The sequence below is a fragment of the Oncorhynchus gorbuscha genome, linkage group LG03, assembly GCF_021184085.1.
Source record: "Oncorhynchus gorbuscha isolate QuinsamMale2020 ecotype Even-year linkage group LG03, OgorEven_v1.0, whole genome shotgun sequence".
In the NCBI taxonomy this organism is placed as follows: domain Eukaryota; kingdom Metazoa; phylum Chordata; class Actinopteri; order Salmoniformes; family Salmonidae; genus Oncorhynchus; species Oncorhynchus gorbuscha.
This window is the reverse complement of record NC_060175.1, coordinates 6,327,440-6,347,439: the sequence shown is the minus strand read 5'-3', so window position 1 is coordinate 6,347,439 and position 20,000 is coordinate 6,327,440. Positions and strand designations below refer to the sequence as shown.

The window sequence follows — 20,000 nt, the reverse complement described above, 5'->3', positions numbered from 1 at the left end:
CACAATACCCCATAATGACATCACAATACCCCATAATGACATCACAATACCCCATAATGACATCACAATACCCCATAATGACATAACAATACCACCATAATGGCAAAGTGAAACAGATTTATAAAGAAATAAAAAAAACTGAAATACCTTATTTACATAAGTATTCAGACCCTTTGCTATGAGACTTTAAATTGAGCTCAGGTGCATCCTGTTTCCATTGATCATCCTTGAGATGTTTTTACAACTTGGCTGGAGCCCACCTTTGGTAAATTCAAATGATTGGACATTATTTGGAAAGGCACATACTTGTCTATATGAAGGTACCACAGTTGACAGTGCGGCACTGGGAGACTAGTCAGGATCGAGGCAAAGATGAACGGAGCAAAATGCAGAGATCCTTAATGAAAACCTGCTCCAGAGTGCTCAGGACCTCAGATGGGGGCAGGACAACAACCCTAAGCACACAGCTTCGGGACAAGTCTCTGAATGTCCTTGAGTGGCCCAACCAGAGCCCGAACTTGAACCTAATCTAATTTCTCTGGAGAGACCTGAAAATAGCTGTGCAGTGATGCTCCCCATCCAACCTGACAGAGCTTGAGAGGATCTGCGGAAAAGATTGGGAGAAACTCCGCAAATACAGGTGTGCCAAGCTTGTAGCATCATACTTGAGGCTCGAGGCTGTAATCGCTGCCAAAGGTGCTTCAACAAAGTACTGAGTAAAGGGTCTGAATACTTAAAAAAACATTGTATTAATTAGCAAAACATTTTACTTTGTCATTATGGGTAAAAACAACGATTTAATACATTTTAGAATAAGGCTGTAACCTAACAAAATGTGGAAAAAGTCAAGGGGTCTGAATACTTTCCGAAGGCACTGTGCCTAAGTAAGTTACGGTATTAAGACTGAACAGGATGCGCTCTTAGACCTACAGCTCCATGGTGGTTATACTTCAGATGGCATTGAGGAGTACACTACATCAGTCACTGGCTTTATCAATAAGTGCATCGAGGACCTTTGTCCCCACAGTGACTGTACGTACCTACCCCAACCAGAAGCCATGGATTACAGGAAACATTCACCATGAGCTAAAGGTTAGAGCGGTTGCTTTCAAGGAGCGGGACTCTAACCCAGAAGCTTATGCCCCCTGACGAACATTCAATCAGGCAAAGCAGGACTAAGATCGAATTGTACTACACCGGCTCTGACGCTCGTCGGATGTGGCAGGGCTTGAAAACTATTACAGACTACAAAGGGAAACCCAGCCAAGAGCTGCCCAGTGACACGAGCCTACCAGACGAGCAAAATAGCTATGCTCGCTTCGAGGCAAGCAACACTGAGACATGCATGAGAGCATCAGCTGTTCCGGACGACTCTGAGATCACGCTCTTCGCAGCCGATGTGAATAATTCCTTTAAACAGGTCAACATTCACAAGGCCACTGGGCCAGATGGATTACCAGGACGTGTACTCCGAGCATGAGTTGACCAATGGGCAAGTGTCTTCACTGACATTTTCAGCTTTTCCCTGTCTGAGTCTGTAATACCAACATGTTTCAAGCAGACCATCATAGTCCCTGCCTAAATGACTACTGACCCGTAGCACTCACGTCTGTAGCCATGAAGGGCTTTTAAAGGCTGGTTATGGCTCACATCAACACCATAATCCCACTAACCTTAGACCCACACCGATTTGCATACCGCCCCAAACAGATCCAGATGATGCGATCTCTATTGCACTCCACACTGCCCTTTCCCACCTGAACAAAAGCAACACCTACGTGAGAATGCTGTTCATTGACTACAGCTCAGCGTTCAACACCATAGTGTCCTCAAACCTCATCAATAAGCTAAGGACCCTGGGACTAAACACCTCCCTCTGCAACTGGATCCTGGACTTCCTGACAGGCCACACCCAGGTGGTAAGGGTAGGTAACAACACATCCGCCACGCTGATCCTCAACACTGGGCCCCTCAGGGGTGCGTGCTCAGTCCCCTCCTGTACTCCCTGTTCACACATGACTGCGCGGCCAGGCACGACTCCAACACCATCATTATCATTAAGTTTTCAGATGACACAACAGTGATAGATAGGCCTGATCACCGACAATGATGAGACAGCCTATAGGCAGGAGGTCAGAGACCTGACCATGTGGTGCTAGGACAACAACCTCTCCCTCAACGTGATCAAGACAAAAGGAGATGATTGTGGACTAAAGGTAAAGGAGGACCGAGCACGCCCCAATTCTCATCGACGGGGCTGTTGGGGAGCAGGTTGAGAGCTTCAAGTTCCTTGGCGTCCACATCACCAACAAACTATCATGGTCCAAACACACCAAGACAGTCGTGAAGAGGACACGACAAAACCTAGTAGTATTATTTCATATTTTTTTGTTTTTTTGCTATATGCTTCGACTAACAGCCTATCGACCAAATAATTGACAAGTGGACTAAATGGGGTCAGCCCCTAGTACAATACCAGTTCCTTTGTCAAATTAAAAATCAAATCAAATTTATTCATATAGCCCTTCGTACATCAGCTGATATCTCAAAGTGCTGTACAGAAACCCAGCCTAAAACCCCAAACAGCAAGCAATGCAGGTGTAGAAGCACGGTGGCTAGGAAAAACTCTCTAGAAAGGCCAAAACCTAGGAAGAAACCTAGAGAGGAACCAGGCTATGTGGGGTGGCCAGTCCTCTTCTGGCTGTGCCGGGTGGAGATTATAACATAACATGGCCAAGATGTTCAAATGTTCATAAATGACCAGCGTGGTCCAATAATAATGAGGCAGAACAGTTGAAACTGGAGCAGCAGCACGGCCAGGTGGACTGGGGACAGCAAGGAGTCATCATGTCAGGTAGTCCTGAGGCATGGTCCTAGAGAGAGAAAGAAAAATTGAATTAGAGAGAGCATACTTCAATTCACACAGGACACCGAATAGGACAGGAGAAGTACTCCAGATATAACAAACTGACCCTAGCCCCCCGACACATAAACTACTGCAGCATAAATACAGGAGGCTGAGACATGTGACCTGTTACCTTTTGCACCCCTTACAGTTGATTGGATTGATAGTCATATCACTCTTTTGGGAGCAGCTTACCTGTCTCTCAGGTGTTAAGAACAGTCCACACATTCCACACATTTTACAGGAATTAGCATACATATAACCCTTAACCTTTACCCTTTAACATATGCCCCCTGCCTTCTCTTCCTCCTGACAGTGACCTGGATGTTGGTGCGATGCGCGACGCTGCCTCCCTGCTGGTGGGTACCCATAACTTCAGCTCCTTCAGAGCCCTGAACTCTGAGACACCGTTTAAAGACCCGGTAAAGACCCTGGAGAAGGTCGGTCTGGAACTCGGAGACGCCTTTGTACACAAACACTTCCACAGGTAACCTCTGACCTCTAACCCCTGACCCTATTTTGGAGCTTTGGGATGCTTTCGTATACAAAGACATTTCCACAGGTAACCTCTGACCTCTAACCCTAACTGTGCAGTAGCCACAGTGTGTCAGAAAGCCTTTTAGTACCCAACACCATGTTTACATTGGTGGGGATTTGGATTAGTTTAAAACCCCTCTGAATATTATTAGAATCAATCATTATTTTTCAGATCTGATCGTTTTAGTGGCCTAGAAGCGGAACAATCCATAGTGGAGGTTAGTGGGGGGTGTTGGAGAAGCTTTGGTGAACTAAAATGGCTGTGGGGTTTATTCCTCTGAATGGGTTGTTCCTGTACCAAATACCATTTTCATGGCTTAATTATTAACCCCTGAAATATGGGTTGAGAGACAGATGGTGTGTAAGAGTATTCCTCTCTGTGAGTTAAAACCAGTCATATTTACATGCATGTGTTCATTTGTCAGGGACAACATATCATTGCACCAGATTTAGCTAGATAGCTCATTTTCTCCCGGCCAGAGCTCTGTGTACATACACTACATGACCAACAGTATGTGGACACCTGCTCATCAAACATCTCATTCCAAAATCGTGGACATGAATATGGAGTTGGTCCCCCCTTTGCTGCTATAACAGCCTCCACTCTTCTGGGAAGGCTTTCCACTAGATGTTGGAACATTGCTGCTATAACAGCCTCCACTCTTCTGGGAAGGCTTCTCACTAGATGTTGGAACATTGCTGTGGGGGATTTGCTTCTATTCAGCCACAAGAGCATTAGTGACGTCGGACACTGATGTTGGGTGATTAAGTCCTGGCTCGCAGTCGGTGTTCCAATTCATTCCAAAGGTGTTCGATGGGGTTGAGGTCAGGGCTCTGATGCAGGCCAGCAATGTTCTTCCACACCGATTTCAACAAACTATTTCTGTATGGACCTCGCTTTTAGCGTGGGGGAATTGTCATGCTGAAACAGGAAATGGCCTTCCCCAAACTTTTGCCACCAAGTTAGAAGCACAGAATCGTAATTGTAATTGTATGCTGTAGCGGTAAGATTTCCCTTCACTGGAACTAAAGGTCTAGCATGAACCATGAAAAACAGCCCCAGACCATTATTCCTCCTCCACCAAACTTTACAGTTGGCACTATGCATTCGGGCAGGTAGATTCGTAGCGTCGGACTGCCAGATGGTGAAGCGTGATTCATCACCCCACAGAAGGCGTTTCCAGTGCTCCAGAGACCAATGGCGGCGAGCTTTACACCACTCCAGCTGACGCTTGGCATTGAGCATGGTGATCTTAGGCTTGTGTGCGACTGATCGGCCATGAAGCCGGCGGTCCTGTTCTGTAGTGAGTGATGTAACAGCCGGCGGTCCTGTTGTGTAGTGATGTGACAGTCGGCGGTCCTGTAGTGAGTGATGCAACAGTCGGCGGTCCTGTAGTGAGTGATGTGACAGTCGGCGATCATGTCCTGTAGTGAGTGATGCAACAGTCAGCGGTCCTGTTGTGTAGTGAGTGATGCAACAGTCAGCGGTCCTGTTGTGTAGTGAGTGATGCAACAGTCAGCGGTCCTGTTGTGTAGTGAGTGATGCAACAGTCAGCGGTCCTGTTGTGTAGTGAGTGATGTAACAGTCAGCGATCCTGTTCTGTAGTGAGTGATGCAACAGTCAGCGGTCCTGTTGTGTAGTGAGTGATGCAACAGTCAGCGATCATGTCCTGTTGTGTAGTGAGTGATGCAACAGTCAGCGGTCCTGTTCTGTAGTGAGGTCCTGTTCTGTAGTGAGTGATGCAACAGTCAGCGGTCCTGTTCTGTAGTGAGTGATGTAACAGTCAGCGGTCCTGTTCTGTAGTGAGTGATGTAACAGTCGGTGTTCCTGTAGTGAGTGATGTAACAGTCAGCGGTCCTGTTGTGTAGTGAGTGATGTAACAGTCAGCGGTCCTGTTCTGTAGTGAGTGATGTAACAGTCGGCGGTCCTGTAGTGAGTGATGTAACAGTCAGCGGTCCTGTTCTGTAGTGAGTGATGTAACAGTCAGCGATCCTGTTCTGTAGTGAGTGATGTAACAGTCAGCGATCCTGTTCTGTAGTGAGTGATGCAACAGTCAGCGGTCCTGTTCTGTAGTGAGTGATGTAACAGTCAGCGGTCCTGTTCTGTAGTGAGTGATGCAACAGTGAGTGCTGGTGTGTAACAAATCATTGAAGATCCTGTTCTGTAGTGAGTATTGATGTAACAGTCAGCAAGATCCTGTTCTTTAGTGAGTGATAATAAAACAGTCAGCGTCTCATCCTGTTGTGTAGTGATTGATGTAACAGTCAGCGGTCCTGTTGTGTAGTGAGTGATGTAACAGTCAGCGGTCCTGTTATTGTAAGCCCAGAGTGGGAAGAGTAACAGATCTTCTGGGAAGGCTTTCCACTAGATGTTGGAACATTGCTGCTATAACAGCCGGTCCACTCTTCTGGGAAGCTTGAGTAGATGTTGGAACAGTCATAACAGTCCTGTTCTGTAGTGACTGATGTTGGAACAGTGCATAACAGATCCTGTTCTGGGAAGTAGATGTTGGAACATTGTGCTATAACAGCCTCCACTCTTCTAGGAAGGCTTCCCAGTAGATGTTGGAACATTGCTGCTATAACAGTCACTCTTCTGGGCGGTCCTAGGAACATTCTGCTATAACAGCCTCCACTCTTCTGGGAAGGTGATGTAACAGTCGGCAGGTCCTGTTCTGTGAGCTAGATGTAGGTGGTCTCCACCACTTCCAAATCATTTAAGATACAATCCAGGCTTTTTATCTATTCCACTAGATGTTGGAACATTGCTGCTATAACAGCCTCCACTTTCTGGGAAGGCTTCCACTAGAGGCTATAACAGCCTCCACTGGGAAGCTTTCCATTGGAACATTCTGCTATAACAGCCTCCACTCTTCTGTGTAGATGTGAACATTGCTGCTATAAAGCCTTCTGGGAAGGCTTTCCACTAGATGTGGAACATTGCTGCTATAACAGCCTCCACTCTTCTGGGAAGGCTTTCCACTAGATTTGAACATTTGAAACAAGATCCTGGGAACACTAGATGTTGAACACAGTTTCCACTCTTCTGGGAAGATAATAAAACATGTAAACAAAAGAAGAAGAACATTGCTGCTATAACATCACTGCAGTGAACATTGCTGCTATAACAGCCTCCACATTCACTAGATGTTGGAACATTGCTGCTATAAAACCTTCTTTACTTTATTTTTAAAGTCCACTCTTCTGGCTGTAGATGCTGGAACATTTTTATAACAGCCTCCACTCTTTGGGAAGGCTTCCCACTAGATGTTGGAATTGGTTTCCACTCTTCTAGATGTAGGAACATTGCTGCTATAACAGCCTCCACTCTTCTGGGAAGGCTTCCCACTAGATGTTGGAACATTGCTGCTATAACAGCCTCCACTCTTCTGGGAAGGCTTTCCACTAGAAGAAACAGGAGAAGCCTGGGAAGGCTAGATGTGAATTATTGATAAGCCCAGAGCTTTCCACTCTTCTGGGAAGGCTTCCCACTAGATGTTGGAACATTGCTGCTATAACTGCCACTACTCTTCTGGGAAGGCTTCCCACTAGATGTTGGAACATTGCTGCTATAACAGCCTCCACTCTTCTGGGAAGGCTTCCCACTAGATGTTGGAACATTGCTGCTATAACTGCCACTACTCTTCTGGGAAGGCTTCCCACTAGATGTTGGAACATTGCTGCTATAACAGCCTCCACTCTTCTGGGAAGGCTTCCCACTAGATGTTGGAACATTGCTGCTATAACAGCCTCCACTCTTCTGGGAAGGCTTCCCACTAGATGTTGGAACATTGCTGCTATAACAGCCTCCACTCTTCTGGGAAGGCTTCCCACTAGATGTTGGAACATTGCTGCTATAACAGCCTCCACTCTTCTGGGAAGGCTTTCCACTAGATGTTGGAACATTGCTGCTATAACAGCCTCCACTCTTCTGGGAAGGCTTTCCACTAGATGTTGGAACATTGCTGTAGGGGATTTGCTTCTATTCAGCCACAAGAGCATTAGTGAGGTCGGACACTGATGTTGGGTGATTAAGTCCTGGCTCGCAGTCGGTGTTCCAATTCATTCCAAAGGTGTTCGATGGGGTTGAGGTCAGGGCTCTGATGCAGGCCAGCAATGTTCTTCCACACCGATTTCAACAAACTATTTCTGTATGGACCTCGCTTTTAGCGCGGGGGAATTGTCATGCTGAAACAGGAAATGGCCTTCCCCAAACTTTTGCCACCAAGTTAGAAGCACAGAATCGTAATTGTAATTGTATGCTGTAGCGGTAAGATTTCCCTTCACTGGAACTAAAGGTCTAGCATGAACCATGAAAAACAGCCCCAGACCATTATTCCTCCTCCACCAAACTTTACAGTTGGCACTATGCATTCGGGCAGGTAGATTCGTAGCGTCGGACTGCCAGATGGTGAAGCGTGATTCATCACCCCACAGAAGGCGTTTCCAGTGCTCCAGAGACCAATGGCGCGAGCTTTACACCACTCCAGCTGACGCTTGGCATTGAGCATGGTGATCTTAGGCTTGTGTGCGACTGATCGGCCATGAAGCCGGCGGTCCTGTTCTGTAGTGAGTGATGCAACAGTCGGCGGTCCTGTTCGGTAGTGAGTGATGCAACAGTCGGCGGTCCTGTTGTGTAGTGATGTGACAGTCGGCGGTCCTGTAGTGAGTGATGCAACAGTCGGCGGTCCTGTAGTGAGTGATGTAACAGTCAGCGATCCTGTTCTGTAGTGAGTGATGCAACAGTCAGCGGTCCTGTTGTGTAGTGAGTGATGCAACAGTCAGCGGTCCTGTTCTGTAGTGAGTGATGTAACAGTCAGCGATCCTGTTCTGTAGTGAGTGATGTGACAGTCAGCGATCCTGTTCTGTAGTGAGTGATGCAACAGTCAGCGGTCCTGTTCTGTAGTGAGTGATGTAACAGTCGGCGGTCCTGTTCTGTGAGCTGGTGTGGTCTACCACTTCCAAATCATTTAAGATACAATCCATTTTATCTTATTTGTAACAGTCAGCGATCCTGTTCTGTAGTGAGTGATGCAACAGTCAGCATCCTGTTTTAGTGAGTGACACTCGCATTAACATCTGCTAACCATGTGTATGTGACAAATAAAATTTGATTTGATTTGAAACAAGATCCAACACGGTTGAACACAGTTTGACGGAGAGATAATAAAACATGTAAACAAAAGAAGAAGAACGTCTCATCACTGCAGTGACATCGTAGGGTACATTCATATGGGCAAAACCTTCTTTACTTTATTTTTAAAGTATTGGCTGTGTGCTCGATTTTTATACACCTATCAGCAACGGGTGTTGAAGGAGTGTTTATATCATGTTGGCCATGTAGTGTATTTCATAAAGGTCCCTATAATAAGAAACAGGAGAAGCCTGCTTGTGAATTATTGATAAGCCCAGAGCTTTCGCTGCACTTTTAGTATGGTGGCGTACACTGATATAGAGTAGTGGTAGGAGAGTATGAAGAGCACTGGAGAGACAGGGCAGGACAGGACAGGAGGGGATTACACAAGGATCAGAGGAGTTCAAGAGGAGGAGAGCTTCTAGAATGTCGTTGCTGTTCTAGAATGTTGTTGCGGTTCTAGAATGTCGTTGCTGTTCTAGAATGTTGTTGCTGTTCTAGAATGCTGTTGCAGTTCTAGAATGTTGTTGCGGTTCTAGAATGTTGTTGCGGTTCTAGAATGTTGTTGTGGTTCTAGAATGTCGTTGCTGTTCTAGAATGTTCATCGCGGTTCTATAATGTTGTTGCTGTTCGATAATGTTGTTGCTGTTCTAGAATGCTGTTGCAGTTCTAGAATGTTGTTGCGGTTCTAGAATGTTGTTGTGGTTCTAGAATGTCGTTGCTGTTCTAGAAGGTTGTTGCTGTTCTAGAATGTTCATTGCGGTTCTAGACTATTGTTGCAGTTCTAGAATGTTGTTGCTGTTCCATAATGTTCTGGAATGTTGCTGTTCTAGAATGTTGTTGCGGTTCTAGAATGTTGTTGTGGTTCTAGAATGCTGTTGCTGTTCTATAATGTCGTCTGATGTTCTACAATTTTTTGTTTTATGTTCACTTTCCACAGTAACACAAAGTCCGATACAGACACAAGCACAGACACCAGTCTAACCCCTCATGTGAAGCAAATGCTTTCTGTTCTTTATTCTGTTCTTGTAATATTGAGAAATAGTTTTGGCATAAAACCTACTCTAAATGGTATTCCTTTTCCCATTCAATTTGTCATTGTTCAGTTTGCCACGTCAACATGTTATAAAACACACACATTATGTTCTTCTATCCTCTTGGGGACCCAAAATTAATTTCCATTGAAAATCCTATTTTCCCTAACCCTAACATGAAACTTAACCCAAACCATAAAGCTAACTCCTAAACCTAACCACTAACCCCTTACACGTCATCATCAGACAGCACAGCAGCATTCACATTCATTTTACATGTGACCCAGTTCTCACAGTGTAGCACCTACAATGACTCCCTATTCCATATTCTATCCCCTATTGTATCCCCTATCCCCTATTCTATACCCTCTATAGAATGACTCCCTATTCTATCCCCTATACTATCCCCTATTCTATCCCCTATTCTATACCCTCTATAGAATGACTCCCTATTCTATCCCTTATTCTATCCCCTATTCCCTATTGCCTATTCCATATTATATCCCCTTTTTAGACCTTTATTCCAACAAGGAACACAGACTGAGACCAAGGTCTCTTTTACAGCTGGGCCCTGCGTATACATGTTTACACATACAGTTGAGGTACAATGATTAAGAAACAACACAAAACGATCACAGATAACACAAACAAATACAGCAGAAGATTGTTACATTTACACACAGGTTATTCCCCTAACAGTTTATTCCCCTAACAGGTTATTCCCCTAACAGGTTATTCCCCTAACAGGTTATTCCCCTAACAGGTTATTCCCCCTAACAGGTTATTGCTAACAGGTTATTCCCCTAACAGGTTATTCCCCTAACAGGTTATTGCTAACAGGTTATTCCCCTAACAGGTTATTGCTAACAGGTTATTCCCCTAACAGGTTATTCCCCTGACAGGTTATTCCTAACAGGTTATTCCCCTAACATGTTATTCATAACAGGTTAATCCCCTAACAGGTTATTCATAACAGGTTATTCCCCTTACAGGTTATTCCCCTAACAGGTTATTCCACTAACGTGTTATTCCCCGAACAGGTTATTCCCCGAACAGGTTATTCCCCTAACAGGTTAATCCCCTAACAGGTTAATCCCCTAACAGGTTAATACCCTAACAGGTTATTCATAACAGGTTATTCCCCTAACAGGTTATTGCTAACAGGTTATTCCCCTTACAGGTTATTCCCCTAACAGATTATTCCTGACAGGTTATTCCCCTAACAGGTTATTCCCCTAGCAGGTTATTCCCCTAGCAGGTTATTCCTAACATGTTATTCCCCCAACATGTTATTCCTAACAGGTTATTCCCTAACAGGTTATTCCCCTAACAGGTTATTCCCCTAACAGGTTATTCCACTAACAGGTTATTCCACTAACAGGTTATTCCACTAACATGTTATTCCCCGAACAGGTTATTCCCCTAACAGGTTAATCCCCTAACAGGTTATTCCCCTAACAGGTTATTCACTTAACAGGTTATTCCCCTAACATGTTATTCATAACAGGTTATTCCCCTTACAGGTTATTCCCCTAACAGGTTATTCCACTAACATGTTATTCCCCGAACAGGTTATTCCCCTAACAGGTTAATCCCCTAACAGGTTATTCCCCTAACAGGTTAATCCCCTAACAGGTTATTCCCCTAACAGGTTATTCACTTAACAGGTTATTCCCCTAACATGTTATTCATAACAGGTTATTCCCCTAACAGGTTATTGCTAACAGGTTATTCTTAACAGGTTATTCTACTAACAGGTTATTCCCCTAACAGGTTATTCCTGACAGGTTATTCCCCTAACATGTTATTCCCCTAACAGGTTATTCCTAACATGTTATTCCTAAGAGGTTATTCCCCTAACAGGTTATTCCCCTAACATGTTATTCCTAACAGGTTATTCCCCTAGCAGGTTATTCCTCTAGCAGGTTATTCCTAACATGTTATTCCCCTAACATGTTATTCCTAACAGGTTATTCCCCTAACATGTTATTCCTAACAGGTTATTCCTAACATGTTATTCCCCTAACAGGTTATTCCCTAATAGGTTATTCCCCTAACAGGTTATTCCTGACAGGTTATTCCCCTAACAGGTTATTCCCCTAACAGGTTATTCCCCTAACAGGTTATTCCCCTAACAGGTTATTCCTTTAACAGGTTATTCCCCCAAACTGGTTATTCTACTAACAGGTTATTCCCTAACAGGTTATTCCCCTAACAGGTTATTCCCCTAACAGGTTATTCCCCTAACAGGTTATTCCCTGACAGATTATTCCCCTAACAGGTTATTCCCCTAACAGGTTATTCCTTTAACAGGTTATTCCCCCAAACTGGTTATTCTACTAACAGGTTATTCCCTGAACAGCACAAGAACTTGCATTACCCAAAACAGTTACAAGCAATACAAAAATAAAAATCCTCCAATAAATATTTAAAATGAGCGACAGGGGGATAACAGTCTCAGGTTTAAGTTTAGTCTGCATGCTTATTCCATAGGCAAGGAGAATAACAGGAAAAGGCAGCCATACCCAACTCTGTGGAAATCACATGGGCCTCAAGTGTAATCCATGCTTGAGACCTGGTTTTAGGAATTATAATTATAACGTTGATGAGTGATGATAAATAAGAAGGTAGCTTATTCAGAAGTGCTTTATAGACAAAAACGAGAGCATGTTTTTCTCGTCCCACGGACAGCAAAGTCCAACCCACATTATGATATAAAACACAGTGGTGAGTTCTGGAGCTAGCACCCGTAATAAACCTAAGTGCACAATGATAAGTAGCATCCAGCGATTTAAGTGTTGATGCCGAAGCATGCATGTAAATAATATCCCCATAAACTATAACAGACATAAAAGTAGCTTGCACAATGTGTCTTCTATTTGTAGAGGACAAAACATGTCCTGTTTCTATAGAGGAAGCCTAGCTTGATTTTTAGCTGTTTACAAAGTTCATCAATATGCATTTTAAAAGACTGTTTATCATCCAAACATGTCCCTAAGTATATTTATATGCAGAGACCTGGTTAATTAGAGAGTCATCTAAGCTCGTAAGTGCCAGTGTATTTTCAACCAACTTTTTGAACCTATTTAAAAATCATAAAATGTGTTTTATTTGCATTTAAAACAAGTTTCAGCTGTATAAAAGACCCTTGTAATATCTTAAAATCTGTCTCCAATAGTGATAATGCTTGGTCAGCCGTTGAAGCGATAGAGTACATGACACTGTCATCAGCATATACATTTGACACTTTCTTATCTCATCACCAATATTGTTTATGTAGAGAGTGAACAGTAATGGACCAAGTACAGAACCTTGTGGAACCCCCTTTAACCAACTCCAATGGCTCCGACTGGATGCCGTCGACTCTAACAGCCTGACTTCTATCCTTTAGATAGTCATGAAACCAACGACAGGCATCCAATCCCAGTCGTATTGACGACAGATTACCCAAAAGTATTGCATGGTCTACAGTGTCAAAAGCTTTCGATAAATCTATGAACAAGGCGGCACAGTACTTTCTATTATCTTGGGCATTAGTAATATCATTTACAACACGGACACTGGCCGTAATAGTACTGTGTCTATTCCCTATTCTATCCCTTATCCCCTATTCTATTCCCTATTCCAGTGGTTCCCAAACTTTTTATAGTCCCGTACCCCATCAAACATTCAATCTCCAGATTTGGCGCCATCAGTACAGATGCCAACACATCTTGACCACCAAAGTGAATTTGATGTCACAAAGCTGTCCAGTACTTAAACAAATATCCTCTCATGTTGTCCTGGTTTCCAGTGTTTTGCAGAAGAGGATGTCTTCCTTAATTGACCCCCCCCCCCCCCCCCCCATAAACGTAACAGACATATACCAGGAGCTGTGCCAGGCCCGCCTCGTCTGTTGACTCATCCAGCTGTAACACATAGAATTCACTGGCTTGTATGCGAAGCAGTCATTGTTTCAAAACATCTCCTGCCATGTCACTGATGCGTCGTGAAACAGTGTTGTTTGATGGAGACATTGTCTGTGTAGTTTTTTTGGCCTTTTCCCTCAGCATTGTCCCAGCCATATCCGCGGAAGCAGGAATAATTAAGTCCTCCACAATAGTATGGGGCTTGCCTGTCCTGGCCACTCGATAGCTCACCATATAAGATGCTTCTAGCCCCTTATTATCAATGGTATCTGTTGCTTTTATACAGTCTTACTACTTGACAGTCATCTTTATTCTTGCTCAAAAAACTCCAGTGGCTTATTTTTCAAATTGACATGTTTTGTTTCTAAATGTCTGCGCAAGAGTGAAGGTTTCATAGAGTTGTGAGATATGTGCAAAAGTACTATAACACACTGTGGCTGAGGAAAGGCACTACTCCCAATATAAGTGAACCCCTCTACGATGGTCCAACGACCCTGTCTGTTGTTCGGTGCTTTCCCAGGTAAGGGGACAGTAGCTTGGTGCTTTCCCAGGTAAGGGGGACAGTAGCTTGGTGCTTTCCCAGGTAAGGGGGGCAGTAGCTTGGTGCTTTGCCGGGTAAGGGGACAGTAGCTCTTCGGCTGCATCAGATTCACAACTGTCAAGTGTCCATGCTAGCTGGGCTAACAACAAATATAGAATTACTGATGTTAGCATTGGATGTGCTCGTGGAAGCAGAAAAACTTGTGTTGTCGGCAGGTGTTACTACTGCTGGTAGTAGCAGTCCTACCAGTAGAGCTGGTAGTAGCAGTCCTACAAGAAGAGCTGGACGTTCAGTCCTACCAGTAGAGCTGGTAGTAGCAGTCCTACCAGTAGAGCTGTTAGTAGCAGTCCTACCAGTAGAGCTGGTAGTAGCATTAATACCAGTAGAGTTGGTAGTAGCAGTACTACCAGTAGAGCTGGTAGTAGCATTAATACCAGTAGAGCTGGTCATAGCAGTCCTACCATTTACATTTACATTTAAGTCATTTAGCAGACGCTCTTATCCAGAGCGACTTACAAATTGGTGCATTCACCTTATGACATCCAGTGGGACAGTCACTTAACAATAGTGCATCTAAAACTTAGGGGGGGTGGGGTGAGAGGGATTACTTAACCTATCCTAGGTATTCCTTAAAGAGGTGGGGTTTCAGGTGTCTCCGGAAGGTGGTGATTGACTCCGCTGTCCTGGCGTCGTGAGGGAGTTTGTTCCACCATTGGGGGGCCAGGGCAGCGAACAGTTTTGACTGGGCTGAGCGGGAGCTGTACTTCCTCAGTGGTAGGGAGGCGAGCAGGCCAGAGGTGGATGAACGCAGTGCCCTTGTTTGGGTGTAGGGCCTGATCAGAGCCTGGAGGTACTGAGGTGCCGTTCCCCTCACAGCTCCGTAGGCAAGCACCATGGTCTTGTAGCGGATGCGAGCTTCAACTGGAAGCCAGTGGAGAGAACGGAGGAGCGGGGTGACGTGAGAGAACTTGGGAAGGTTGAACACCAGACGGGCTGCGGCGTTCTGGATGAGTTGAAGGGGTTTAATGGCACAGGCAGGGAGCCCAGCCAACAGCGAGTTGCAGTAATCCAGACGGGAGATGACAAGTGCCTGGATTAGGACCTGCGCCGCTTCCTGTGTGAGGCAGGGTCGTACTCTGCGGATGTTGTAGAGCATGAACCTACAGGAACGGGCCACCGCCTTGATGTTAGTTGAGAACGACAGGGTGTTGTCCAGGATCACACCAAGGTTCTTGGCGCTCTGGGAGGAGGACACAGTGGAGTTGTCAACCGTGATGGCGAGATCATGGAACGGGCAGTCCTTCCCCGGGAGGAAGAGCAGCTCCGTCTTGCCGAGGTTCAGCTTGAGGTGGTGATCCGTCATCCACACTGATATGTCTGCCAGACATGCAGAGATGCGATTCGCCACCTGGTCATCAGAAGGGGGAAAGGAGAAGATTAATTGTGTGTCGTCTGCATAGCAATGATAAGAGAGACCATGTGAGGTTATGACAGAGCCAAGTGACTTGGTGTATAGCGAGAATAGGAGAGGGCCAAGAACAGAGCCCTGGGGGACACCAGTGGTGAGAGCGCGTGGTGAGGAGACAGATTCTCGCCACGCCACCTGGTAGGAGCGACCTGTCAGGTAGGACGCAATCCAAGCGTGGGCCGCGCCGGAGATGCCCAACTCGGAGAGGGTGGAGAGGAGGATCTGATGGTTCACAGTATCGAAGGCAGCCGATAGATCTAGAAGGATGAGAGCAGAGGAGAGAGAGTTAGCTTTAGCAGTGCGGAGCGCCTCCGTGATACAGAGGAGAGCAGTCTCAGTTGAATGACTAGTCTTGAAACCTGACTGATTTGGATCAAGAAGGTCATTCAGAGAGAGATAGCGGGAGAGCTGGCCAAGGACGGCACGTTCAAGAGTTTTGGAGAGAAAAGAAAGAAGGGATACTGGTCTGTAATTGTTGACATCGGAGGGATCGAGTGTAGGTTTTTTCAGAAGGGGTGCAACTCTCGCTCTCTTGAAGACGGAAGGGACGTAGCCAACGGTCAGGGATGAGTTGATGAGCGAGGTGAGGTAAGGGAGAAGGTCTCCGGAAATGGTCTGGAGAAGAGAGGAGGGGATAGGGTCAAGCGGGCAGGTTGTTGGGCGGCCGGCCGTCACAAGACGCGAGATTTCATCTGGAGAGAGAGGGGAGAAAGAGGTCAGAGCATAGGGTAGGGCAGTGTGAGCAGAACCAGCGGTGTCGTTTGACTTAGCAAACGAGGATCGGATGTCGTCGACCTTCTTTTCAAAATGGTTGACGAAGTCATCTGCAGAGAGGGAGGAGGGGGGAGGGGGCGGAGGATTCAGGAGGGAGGAGAAGGTGGCAAAGAGCTTCCTAGGGTTAGAGGCAGAAGCTTGGAATTTAGCGTGGTAGAAAGTGGCTTTAGCAGCAGAGACAGAGGAGGAAAATGTAGAGAGGAGGGAGTGAAAGGATGCCAGGTCCGCAGGGAGGCGAGTTTTCCTCCATTTCCGCTCGGCTGCCCGGAGCCCTGTTCTGTGAGCTCGCAATGAGTCATCGAGCCACGGAGCGGGGGGGAGGACCGAGCCGGCCTGGAGGATAGGGGACATAGAGAGTCAAGGGATGCAGAGAGGGAGGAGAGGAGGGTTGAGGAGGCAGAATCAGGAGATAGGTGGGAGAAGGTTTGAGCGGAGGGAAGAGATGATAGGATGGAAGAGGAGAGAGTAGCGGGGGAGAGAGAGCGAAGGTTGGGACGGCGCGATACCATCCAGTAGGGGCAGTGTGGGAGGTGTTGGATGAGAGCGAGAGGGAAAAGGATACAAGGCAGTGGTCGGAGACTTGGAGGGAGTTGCAATGAGGTTAGTGGAAGAACAGCATCTAGTAAAGATGAGGTCGAGCGTATTGCCTGCCTTGTGAGTAGGGGGGAAGGTGAGAGGGTGAGGTCAAAAGAGGAGAGGAGTGGAAAGAAGGAGGCAGAGAGGAAAGAGTCAAAGGTAGACGTGGGGAGGTTAAAGTCGCCCAGAACTGTGAGAGGTGAGCCGTCCTCAGGAAAGGAGCTTATCAAGGCATCAAGCTCATTGATGAACTCTCCGAGGGAACCTGGAGGGCGATAAATGATAAGGATGTTAAGCTTGAAAGGGCTAGTGACTGTGACAGCATGGAATTCAAAGGAGGCGATAGACAGATGGGTAAGGGGAGAAAGAGAGAATGACCACTTGGGAGAGATGAGGATCCCGGTGCCACCACCCCGCTGACCAGACGCTCTCGGGGTGTGCGAGAACACGTGGGCGGACGAAGAGAGAGCAGTAGGAGTAGCAGTGTTGTCTGTGGTGATCCATGTTTCCGTCAGGGCCAAGAAGTCGAGGGACTGGAGGGAGGCATGGGCTGAGATGAACTCTGCCTTGTTGACCGCAGATTGGCAGTTCCAGAGGCTACCGGAGACCTGGAACTCCACGTGGGTCGTGCGCGCTGGGACCACCAGAGTAGGGTGGCCGCGGCCACGCGGTGAGGAGCGTTTGTATGGTCTGTGCAGAGAGGAGAGAACAGGGATAAACCGACACATAGTTGACAGGCTACAGAAGAGGCTACGCTAATGCAAAGGAAGAGCTGTTAGTAGCAGTCCTACCAGTAGAGCTGGTAGTAGCATTAATACCAGTAGAGTTGGTAGTAGCAGTACTACCAGTAGAGCTGGTAGTAGCATTAATACCAGTAGAGCTGGTCGTAGCAGTACTACCAGTAGAGCTGGTAGTAGCAGTCCTACAAGTAGAGCTGGTCGTAGCAGTCCTACCTGTAGAGCTGGTAGTAGCAGTCCTACCAGTAGAGCAGTCCTACCAGTAGAGATGGTTTCATTTTATTTCTGGCAGGGAAAGGAGGCTACTTTTAATTTGTAACCTTTATTTAACAAGGCAAGTCAGTTAAGAACAAATTCTTATTTACAATGATGGCCTAGGAACAGTGGGTTGTTCAGGGGCAGAACGACAGATTTTTTTTAATCAGCTCTGGGATTTGATCTTGCAACCTTTCGTTCACTAGTCCAACCACTAGGCTACCAGCAGCCCCAAAAGCAGCAGGTAGGAAAATATAAATGGTTTGAAAATATGAAGAATTTATTATTTTTATTTCAAATGTGAATCACATTTTGTATTTGGCGTACCCCCGGCGGCATCGCGCGTTCCCCAGTTTGGGAATATCTGCATCAAAAGCTTTGGCCAACTCAATACAAATAGCAACACAACATTGCTTAGAATCAAGGGCAATGGTGACATAATTTAGGACCTTTAAGGTTGCAGTGACACATCCATAATCTGAGCGGTGACCAATTGAGTAAAATAGTTCCTTTTAGCCAATCGAGTCCCTTGGCAGCTTCTTCCCATGAATCTCAGCGTGTTACCTAGCAACAACAACAACACTTCGCCCTCCATTTTGTTTTCCTGAATCACTCAAGAAAATCTCTTATTCATTTTTGACGTTTTGCCCGAGAAGGTCTTAGTCCCGCAATTGTGCATCTAGCTTAAGTAGTTTAGTGGTGGAAGGAGAGGTATTTCTGACGTTTGATAATGTACACCAACACTCCATTATGTCTCTAAGCCAGAAACAGCCACTTCATAATAAAGAGAAGCTAACCAGCTAAGGTAGCTAGCTAACTATCGTAGTGACATTATATCACACTAACCAGCTTGTGCAACACTAAATACAATGATCCTTCAATGAAAAGGTAGGTAGCTAACTACCGTAGTGACATTATATCATCACAATGAACACGTTTTAATGAAGCAGCAACTTGTCTGTCTGCTCTGCCTCGTGTCAGTATGGAGTCAGCTCAGCTGCTGATGCGGAAGGTAAGAGGTGCCCAAGACACGTGGGGGGAGATGATTGGTTGGTAGTTTAGGACGATTAAGCCAATGAGTAATTTGTGATGTGGGGGTGAGAAAAAGAAGAAAAATCGATACAGTCGCATATCGTGGGGATATGATTTTTGATGATATATCGTAAATCATTTTCACGATATCGCCTTATTTATTTTGAGGTAGTCGGCTGTACCTCCAGTATGTCTCTTCACGGCTTATTCTCTATCTTCTTTTTTAAATATGGGTTGGGGCATGATTTTCTCACCAGCAATACGTTTGAAACATCGAATCACAATAAAAGTACAGTATTGTATCGCAATGCATATTGAATCCTGTGTATTGCAATACATATTGTATCGGCACCTAAGTATCGTGATAATATTACATTGTGAGGTCCCTGGCATTTCCCAGCCCTATGACTAATATGGGGGAGATTATCCCAGCACTATGACTAATATGGGGGGAGATTCTCCCAGCACTATGACTAATATGGGGGGAGATTCTCCCAGCACTATGACTAATATGGGGGGAGATTCTCCCAGCACTATGACTAATATGGGGGGAGATTCTCCCAGCACTATGACTAATATGGGGGAGATTCTCCCAGGCCTAGGACTAATATGGGGGGAGATTCTCCCAGCACTATGACTAATATGGGGGGAGATTCTCCCAGCACAGACTAATATGGGGAGAGGCCTAGGATATGGGGGAGATTCTCCCAGCCCTATGACTAATATGGGGGAGATTCTCCCAGCACTATGACTAATATGGGGGGAGATTCTCCCAGCACTATGACTAATATGGGGGGAGATTCTCCCAGCCCTATGACTAATATGGGGGAGATTCTCCCAGCACTATGACTAATATGGGGGAGAATCTCCCATCCCTATGACTAATATGGGGAGATTCTCCCAGCACTATGACTAATATGGGGAGATTCTCCCAGCCCTAGGACTAATATGGGGGGAGATTCTCCCAGCACTATGACTAATATGGGGGGAGATTCTCCCAGCACTATGACTAATATGGGGGGAGATTCTCCCAGCCCTATGACTAATATGGGGGAGATTCTCCCAGCACTATGACTAATATGGGGGAGATTCTCCCAGC

General features: G+C 45.8%; 1 protein-coding gene across 3 annotated transcripts in view; it reads left to right on the top strand.

Annotated features, from left to right (window-relative positions):
- Positions 1-20,000, top strand: part of pusl1 (pseudouridine synthase like 1) — a 68,180-nt gene that overhangs the window by 40,217 nt on the left and 7,963 nt on the right. For all 3 annotated transcript variants that reach the window (XM_046338821.1, XM_046338822.1, XM_046338820.1), the window contains one exon: positions 3,222-3,392. In XM_046338821.1, the coding sequence (XP_046194777.1) occupies positions 3,222-3,392 (171 nt within the window). The remainder of the gene's footprint in view (positions 1-3,221; positions 3,393-20,000) is intronic.